We start from the raw sequence: 10012 nt of genomic DNA, 5'->3' as shown, positions 1-10012 counted from the left end.
GATGCGGGAAAATTAAAAAAAGTTAGAAAAAAAGTTAACGATTTTGAGTTTAGTAGATTGATTTTTTCCCCCAGTTTAAACTTAATAATGTTAATGAATATTCTCTTGGTCTGGTAGTATCTATTAATGAAATTAAATATTTTTGACAGAAAAATCCTTTTGTAACAAAATGTTTAATTATCTTTCTGCTTTCCGACCACTGTGTTTCCGACCTAAGATAAATATTTATAAAAGTAATATCGTTTTGTTAATTTTCTTCATGCTTTCCGACATTTTCCCAGGCTATGATTGAATTCAAAATATCACGTGATAAACGTTAAGAAATAATCAGTTTATTCTGGGACATTATATATTAATAAAATATTCCCAGGTTTATTGTCACAATGCATAACAGCACGTTGTATTAAATACTACACACACAACGCGTACAGGGACCGTCTCAAAGCATTAATTGTATAATTGCGTTATCATTAATATATTTGATATTGAACAAACATTCACATTATTAAAACACATATGTTTTGTCAAAACGCAAATAGGTTCTAACATATAAATGATTTTTTGAATGCAACCTAGTCTTTATTTTCTTTTTACTATCCGATCGTTGATTGTTAAAATATACAATGTCACATGGTAGCCTATCCATAGAGGACCGTATCAAAGACATAGATAACTACCTGTATAAATGATCGAAAATTTTCGAGAGGTTCCGAGAATCTTGTTTTCGGAGACATCCGAGTGGCCCATAGAAGCTTACAAAACTCACCAATATATAGGCGAGAACCCCGGGGTTCACGTAAAAAGTAAAACAACCAATAGTGCTGACCGTCGTCAATAAAGTAAAAACATGGAAAAGGGTCTGAAAAAGACTTATATTTTTGTGCAGAAGCGGCCTGTTTGTCTATTCCGTTTGTAATTCGTCTGTGTAGACACTTGATTTTAATCAAGCCTAGATTGTATTGATGGGGATTTCGGACGAAGTATCAGTCTTCTCTCGAATTGTACTGCGTGTTTGCTTTTGATATGTAACGTCACCGTACCCGAATTGCAGTCAGTAACCGATTTGCGCCTATTATTTAGAAAAACAGCGACGTGAATCTTATAAGTTTTCTACAGACTAAAAATTCGTATTGTTATCATTTGTTAGGATACACGTGTTTCAACATAGCTTAATATACTTAAAATACACAGTACGTGGTCACATTATATATCAACAGATGGAGTATTCAATCAATTACGTTCAAAAGGAGTTGGCATTTAAAAAAAGAGCAATTAAAATACGTCAAAGGCATCTATTTCTAACAAAATTCATATTGAGCATGGACTAATGTCAAATTGTTACAAAAATGTGGTGAAAAATTTCAATTTTTTTCGAATGTATGCAATTAAGGTACTCCTCATTACAGTATCTTCAATCGTTAGGAGGTCTGTTCAAACGTATTATTTCTATGATTCAATATGGATTCAAAATTTAATTTCTGTAATTGTATAGCAAATAAGGATAAATTTACAAAATAAACACAGAATGAAAACTATATTCTGTTTCTTAAATAAACGAGGATGAACAAACTGTCAAAATAGTTGCAATTTGGGTACCCTCGCGTTACATAACTTTGTACTTCTTTTTGATTTTAAGAAAAGAAACAAAATATTCTTCACAACTTGATAGACTAGTACTAGATGTAGGACTGTAAAAATAACTTGTAAAGACTACATGTAAAACTTGACACAAAACTGTGACAACTATTTACTTGGAAAGGTGTGAATACATGCATATAGACAAGCACATCGAAACTAATTATAACTTTGCTTGTTTCTTTGAGAAAGAATTCCAAGAATAACCCTACAAAATGTTTCAATTCTTGCACAATGTTTTTTGAGTTCTCTTTCTGCTCTACTTGAAGACATTTTGCGAATATGTGTATCAACATATGAGAAAATATCAATGTATGGCATAAAGTATGATGGTAATTGTTTGGACTTCGCGGCTTTCAAAAGGGTTTCATAAATTATTGTTGTGACTTTAATGTGACTCAAGTCCTTTAATTTAGTTTCTCGAATTAGTACGATTGTATAAAATATACAGTTTTTCAGCATATAACTTGAAATTTCGTCCTTTGCTTGTACAACATCTCCTCCAACAAAATCATCTTCAAACGTCGACGAACTTTCATCTTGTGAAATTTCCGATTCTGAACAACTTTCTACTTTTTCTAAAATTTCTTCTTTGTTTGCTAAATTAGTTGAATGGACGTTATACTCACTCTGAGTTTCATTGCTTTCGTCTGTCATTTGTAATGACACGATATCAGATTTTAAGACACCGTTTTCTCCCGTTTCTTGTGATTCGAACTTTTTCCCTGTGCTATTATTGCTGTTAATTTGCTGTTTACCACATTTTGAACTCGTGCAAGCTGTCAAAACTGAGTTTTCACTTAAATTTTTATTTTGAATATCTTTTATATTTGCGATTTGTTCGTTACAATCCAGATTTCTCCTGCTTGTTGTAGGCTGATCCTCTTTTGATATAAACAACGTGCGACTTTCAATATGATTATCAACAGTCATTTCAGGAGACGGTTGTTTTGCATATTTTCCGAAAATTTTTTCAATATGCTCAGCTTTATTTTCCTTTGGTAAGAATATTTTTCTGATAACATGTGTTTCATCAAGAGATACTATCCATCCAGCTGCTTTCTGAATTTCCAACGCATTTTCGCTGTTACTAGTATTATCTGATGATTTTTCACCTACGCCAATTTGATCTTTACTAATTTGGGATATTATACAGTGTCGTAGCTGTTTAGTTTTCTTTGTTGTTGGTTTAAAACTACCACTTTCATCGGAACCATCGTTGTCATCATTATTTTCGTCCTCAAAAGATTCTGTGTCAGTAGAGCTGTCATCTTCGTCATCACTAAATTGAACAAGAGGACAAAAGTGCCAACTTTTTAATATTTTAGAAAGAGAAAAACTCTCTCTTAGCAAGTCTGGTATCGTCTTTATAATCTCAACCTCAGCTGGAGCACTCGATATCCTAACATAACATGGCTTCAAAGTAGTGGTCGCATGAGGTAAATGAAACAGTAGAAAGAATCCTGCCTCCTTTACCTTCGGAATAAGCAGCTCCATAAAGCTATGGTCGATATCTCGCGCAATCCAGTTTGGTTTATGAATTGCAGGAACAATATCGATGCTTATGCTTATGCATTTAGCAACAGCTCCATACCACTGAATTCTAAGATTGATTATTGGTTTGTCTTCCGGAAATCCCAGAAGTCCGTCGAAATAAATGTGCTCGGAAGACCAAATGTCCGCCCTATTCACTGCACTGGTTGTGAGATCTTGAAATCTCTCGCGAACAATGTTAGATTGTAATACATCGTTTTCATCAACGAACGATACCAGATCGTGACCTTTGTGATAATTTTTTAATTTCAAAATAGCAAATCCAGTTTCTAGCAGATCATCTGTTTGAATAACCTCGCATTGACGGTTAAAGTATGATAAACAGAAAACAAAATCCATTTCGACCGGATCACCTATTTGAGAACCTTCTGCTGAACTTCCGGTTGGAAATATAGTGCACTGGAATCGTCCATCCATTTCACCAATAACATTAGCGATTCTGGTCATGAGTTCATGGACATCAGACTTTATTTTTGATGTATCACATAAATTATCAGTAAAACCTGTTCTGGGTGACGACATCAACAGTTGTAATAAATCTTCTGCATTATCATCTATTCCAACACATTTCAATGTTTGCTGCATATTGTTTACTTCCTGATGATGAATAATAGACCGTACATAGGCAGCACTCTTCTCATATATTTTTCGTTTTTCTGAAGTATCCATATTGACGACATGATTATGATCATTTTCTAACAGTTGGAATACTTCACAGTTACCATGATGAATGGCAAGATCATATGGCGTGTATCCATGTCTGTCGACTAGATCTTTCCTTGCACCGTTTTCAAGCAAAACCTGTATCATATTAAAATCAGAATACCACGCCGCATAATGCAACAGAGAGGATCCATATCTGTCTACAATATTTACATCTACGCCGTGATCCAGAAAAAATGTTGCCAGTGGAGGATGTATTGCTAAATTAGATTGCAAAGTCATTCCCATAGGTGGAAATCCTATTGGAGTGTATAAACAGTTGTTTGTAAGGGGAGAACGACCAAACTTATCTTTCACGTTAAGTTGTACGCCATATTCACATAGACTTTCAAATGAGTGTATGGTTCGTACTCTAAACAAAACAGTTTGTCCAAAGATGTCTGTTATGTTCACATCTGCACCTGCTCTTAAAAAAACGTCAACAAGTTCGTCGCGTTCTCTCAGAGCAGCTTTCATGAGTGGAGTGCTACCAAGACTATCTTTGTTATTTACATCAGCCCCTCTCTTGATCATGCAATAAATGGTTTCCATTGTAAATTGTTCGCCGTCTGCATAAGTTTCAAATGCAGAATTGCCATTGTTATTTAGTTCGTTTAACAGGCGTACCAATACAACAGGTTCAACAGAAGTAAATCTACCAATCAAGAAGTCTCTAATCATTTTGTCCTTGTTTTCAATTAATTCGGCAAAGTTTGTCTGTTCCTTTATGCTTTCATTTGTGTTTGAAACCATAATATGGAAAACAGTATATCCCTGGTTGTCTTTCAATTCGTGATTTATATCCTTTGCATTTTGAAGGAAGAATGACAGAATTCTAGGGATGAAATTACAGTAGTTTTGGAAAACTTTATGAAGAGGCGTCTCCCCCATTTGGTCTTGTACATTGATGTTAACACCTTTCTCAATCAGTAACATGGCACATCTTTTAAACTGATCCATATTATCAAAGCATGTAGTTTCAATCAAATGATGTAGTGCATTCCTACCAGAATAGTCCACTTCATTTGTACTAAGATATTGACACTGTGATAAAACCACCAGCTTTTCTTCAAAATTAAACTGTGCTGCCAGATGTAAAGCATTCATGCCATGCGAATCTTTAGCATTGATATCCAGATTTGAATGAATTAATGCTTCCAATACATCTGCATTCACAGCCGAATTTCGGGTAGCATGACGTACTGGATCGATTTGAACGTTTTTGGTGTTAAAATGCAATTTGGAATCCATCAGGAGCAGGACCATACTAACGTCATTGTTGTCAATTGCCAAGAGTAAAAGGTGTTCGCTGGACACTTCAAAATTATCTACGTATACTGTTTCTAACAATATTTTCACCTTTTCGCGATTGCCTTCTTTTACGAACATCGATAATTCTTTAGTCCAATCCATTATTCACCTGAAGATACACAAGTTTAGACCATATACATAATGGCTGAGAGAGGTCTGCAAAAAAAATTTCACCGTAAACAGAAATTGAATATATACAGGATCAAAACTATCTTGTAATGTAAAATAATTCATATATTATATATCGATTTTTCAGTTCTTTTTTTTTTAATGTTTTGCACAATTCTAATTTTATATTGCTATGAAAATTTAATTTTCTCTTTCAGTGTTAGACTGATTTTTTTACTATTACGAGAATAAGTTGGTTTTGGTCAGGGTATCTAAATTCTTGGAAGATGAACTGTCCCATTGAATAAATACGATAGCTATTGTCCTCTATTTGTTTTAATTTAATAGAAACTTTAATTTATATAACGAATACAGCTGTTTTTACCTTATAAAAAGGTCGATTCTAAACTATTGTGAATTTTCAATTTCATCTAGCATCATTCCAGTAACACCTGCATATGCGGCATATAATTTCTAGATGATACGATATTCTAAAGCTTATGTTTCTCAAAGATTATCATGATAGAGAATAACTGCTCATAAAGAAGCTTATGAAATAAGGAGTTGAAGTTATCGATTCCAAAGATTTATGAGCACCACTATGGCTTGATTGCCTATACATTTTGTGTGTCAACGATGATCATGAATTTGTTCCATCTATCGTTGCCACAATCCCGTCTTTCCTTACTCGTTTATAGAAGTCGAATTAACACGTGATTGCTGCTTGTCGTAGCCATGACAGCCATTAGTGGAGTAGGAACTGATTACATGGAGCACCTGAATTCACCTTGGTTTTTGGATGGGGTTTGTGTTGATCAATATTTAGTTTTCTGTATAGCTTGTTTTTTCAATATACTTGTTGGTCGATGTTTGTGGGTAAAAGGGTCCGTGTTTTAAAAATTACACATTAAAAATAAACCCAGGACAGCTGCGGGTGCGGGAATGTGTCGTTACGTTAAAGACCAATTGGTGGCCTTGGGCTGTTTTCTGCTCTTTGGTCGGGTTGTTGTCTCTTTTACACATTCCCCGTTTCCGTTCTCAATTCTATCAATGGTATAGTGTAAGTACTTTTTTTTATAAACAGGCTTTATTAGAAAAAAATCAACCATATAAATGAAGTATGACTAGAATAGACAGAACCTCATATTCTGCTTGAAACTGAAGTCCATGGATTTAAATAGAAAAATTATATATCTGAAACCTGTCATAGTTACTATACATTTACACCAAAAATCAGAAACAGAAATATTTGAACAACGTAAATGTCAACAAAGCATTATTTAAGGTAAGTTATTTTGCATTAATTCTGAAATGGACTTAATCGGAAACTAAAAACGGTAGCGATGCAAAGAAACAAACATTCTTCGGTTGTAAGACAAAATGTGGAGAATGAATGCGTGACAGACAGTCCTACAGAAAGAACCCCCTACCAACCCACATTTTGTCTTACAACCGTAAGTGGTATTGTATTGACGTCTTTTTCGATTAAAACCAAAACAAAAATCCCATCTATGCAGTTAGATGAAAGATTTACATACACCAATGACTTTCATTAATAGAGGCGAAAAATACCAAAGGGACATTCAAACTCAAAGTCGAAAACAAATTGACAAAAAGTAAAATAACAGAAATACCGAACTCCGAGGAAAATTCTAAACGGAAAGTCCCTAAGCAAATGGCAAAACCAAAAGCTCAAACACATCAAACAAATGAATAACAACTATCATATTCCTGACTTGGTACAGGCATTTTCTTATGTAGAAAATGATGGATTAAACCTGGTTTTATAGCTAGCTAAACCTCTTACTTGTATGACAGTCGCATAAAATTCCTTTATATTGACAACGATGTGTGAACAAAACAAACAGACATAATAGTAAAAAAGTCAATAATAGGGATACAGCAGTCAACATTGTATTATAGTCTTAATCACTAAAAAACAAACAAATATGCCAACAAAGAAAAACAAATAGGCATATAGACAAAGGCATTTAACATTGCAAAAACCGAAAAACGACCAAAAGACAAACAACAGTACACATACACAACATAGAAAACTAAAGACTAAGCAACACAAACATCAACACAAACCGGGGGTGATCTCATGTGCTCCGGAAAGGGTAAGAAGATCCTACTGAGGACGGGATTGGGGTTACGACAGTTGGAACATATCCGTCGTCATGATCGGAAATGCTAAGTCTGGAATGTCGTTTCAACTGGGAGATATATACCCCATATGCAGGCGTTGCTCGAAATGGAAAGCTCACAATTTGAAAGCAGAAACCATGTCTCTTTTGTCGCAAGGTTTTGTTCTCAACCGACCCTCATTGTCAATTTTTAGATGTAAGTCAAGATATGAGGCAGACTTAGCTGTATCTGTTGTATCCTTTATTTCAAGTTCAATCAGATAGATGCGTTCAACATAGTCACCAAAATTTGAATTATTTAGTGAGAGGACATCATCTTTATAGCGGAACGTAAAGTTAAATGATAATGCTAGCCTCTTATATTCTTCCTGAGAAGCTCATGTATAAAATCAGCCTCATATGAATAAAGAAACAGGTCGGTAAAAAGGGGACTCAATTAGTTTCCATGAACATGTCGATTGTTTGATGAACAAGAGTGCACACGCTGAAATGTCTCGCCTTCTTTACTAATCATTGATATTATGTTGATAGTCCTAAATATAAAGCTTTATTACAGCTGTCACATAAACTTAACATTAACCAAGTAAACTAAACATTGACCAATGAACCATGAAAATGAGGTCAAGGTCAGATGAACCATGCTAGGCAGGCATGTACAGCTAACAATTCTTCCATACAACAAATATAGTTGACCTATTGCTTATAGTTTAAGAAAAACAGACCAAAACGCAAAAACTTAACACTGAGCAATGAACCTTGAAAATGAGGTCAAGGTCAAATAAAACCTGCGTGACTGACATATAGATCATAAAATATTTCCATACACCAAATATAGTTGAACTATTGCATATAGTATTAGAAAAAAAGACCAAAACTCAAAAACTTAACTTTGACCACTGAACCATGAAAATGAGGTCAAGGTCAGATGACACCTGCCAGCTAGACATGTACACCTTACAATCATTCCATACACCAAATATAGTAGACCTATTGCATACAGTATTACAAAAAAGACCAAAACTCAAAAACTTAACTTTGACCACTGAACCATGAAAATAAGGTCAAGGTCAGATGACACCTGCCAGCTAGACGTGTACACCTCACAATCATTCTATACACCAAATATAGTAGACCTATTTTATACAGTATAAGAAAAACAGACCAAAACTCAAAAACTTAACTATAACCACTGAACCATGAAAATGAGGTCAAGGTCAGATGACACCTGCCAGCTAGACATGTACACGTTACAATCATCCCATACACCAAATATAGTAGAGCTATTGCATACAGTATAAGAAAAACAGGCCAAAACACAAAAACTTAACTATAACCACTGAACCATGAAAATGAGGTCAAGGTCAGATGACACCTGCCAGTTGGACATGTACACCTTACAGTCCTTCCATACACCGAATATACTAGACCTATTGCTTATAGTATCTGAGATATGGACTTGACCACCAAAACTTAACCTTGTTCACTGATCCATGAAATGAGTAAGGTCAAATGAAAACTGTCTGACGGGCATGAGGACCTTGCAAGGTACGCACATACCAAATATAGTTATCCTATTACTTATAATAAGAGAGAATTTAACATTACAAAAAATCTGAACTTTTTTTTCAAGTAGTCACTGAACCATGAAAATGAGGTCAAGGACATTGGACATGTGACTGACGGAAACTTTGTAACATGAGGCATCCATATACAAAGTATGAAGCATCCAGATTTTCCACCTTCTAAAATATAAAGCTTTTAAGTAGTTAGCTAACGCCGCCGCCGCCACCGCCGCCGCCGCCGGATCACTATCCCTATGTCGAGCTTTCTGCGACAAAAGTAGCAGGCTCGACAAAAACAACATCTCCAAACGTAACAATTTTTATTTACAAAGTAAGATTTATCCCTCCCTAAAACAAGATACTTGTATCTACATTGGCCATTTTTTTATGAAATAAAACAGGAACAATTCTTTCAATTTGTCTTTTAGTTTGGAATGGGGAGTACTTGTGTAAGGGATAGAAAAGTCAAATGTTTAATACTATTTCAAGATGAAAGAGACTTAGATTGCATGCACTCTAACAGATCTAAGTCAGATCTAAAACATTATAAGTTACTAAATGGCTATTATTAGCAAAACATGAAATTGAAATGATGGAAAAAATAGAAAGGACAATCCAGTCTACGTGTACCTAAAGTCTTCGGTACCACGTATATTTAATTAAAGAAAATATTAACAGACACGACCAGGGATTGATGGAACTTTAATATGTCAATTACAAAATCGAATAATCCAATTTGCAGGCATAGTAATGTACTTACCTGTTTTGTTCTTGTAAATTTCCATAAAAGGAACAGATGACTCATTTATGATAAGGAAGTGAATTCAAATATCAATACAGGAAGAGTGCCCAACCGATAAATAAGCTCATTCTTTAAATATTTTTTTTTAAATCTTTATCATTAAAAACAGTACGGTGTTCATAGTTGGTGTTATATTTACTCATTTACTTGATTAACAAGAAATAATAAATTGTTGTTAAAGCAATTTAAAT

At 34.4% G+C, this 10012-nt stretch overlaps 1 protein-coding gene across 2 annotated transcripts; it reads right to left on the bottom strand.

Moving 5' to 3' along the window:
- Nucleotides 1–1717: 1717 nt before the first annotated feature.
- Nucleotides 1718–9853, bottom strand: LOC127702667 (uncharacterized). Of its 2 annotated transcripts, none has more exons than XM_052206957.1 (2): nucleotides 9780–9853; nucleotides 1718–5358 (listed from the first exon to the last, which is right to left on the bottom strand). In XM_052206957.1, exon 2 carries the CDS (start codon nucleotides 5302–5304, stop codon nucleotides 1795–1797), a length of 3510 nt encoding a protein of 1169 aa, XP_052062917.1. In that variant the 5' UTR covers nucleotides 5305–5358; nucleotides 9780–9853; the 3' UTR covers nucleotides 1718–1794. The 2 variants fall into 2 exon arrangements, with proteins under 2 accessions (XP_052062917.1, XP_052062918.1); XM_052206958.1 differs by having other exon boundaries at nucleotides 1718–5311.
- Between the last annotated feature and the right edge of the window lie 159 nt (nucleotides 9854–10012).

The sequence above is a fragment of the Mytilus californianus genome, unplaced genomic scaffold (assembly GCF_021869535.1).
Source record: "Mytilus californianus isolate M0D057914Y unplaced genomic scaffold, xbMytCali1.0.p SCAF_5, whole genome shotgun sequence".
Classification (NCBI taxonomy): domain Eukaryota; kingdom Metazoa; phylum Mollusca; class Bivalvia; order Mytilida; family Mytilidae; genus Mytilus; species Mytilus californianus.
This window is presented reverse-complemented; position numbering and strand designations above follow the sequence as displayed.

What these genes read in the sequence shown, in the direction of transcription:
- LOC127702667 (XM_052206957.1), bottom strand. Translation starts at nt 5,304, where the DNA reads ATGGATTGGACTAAAGAATTATCGATGTTCGTAAAAGAAGGCAATCGC.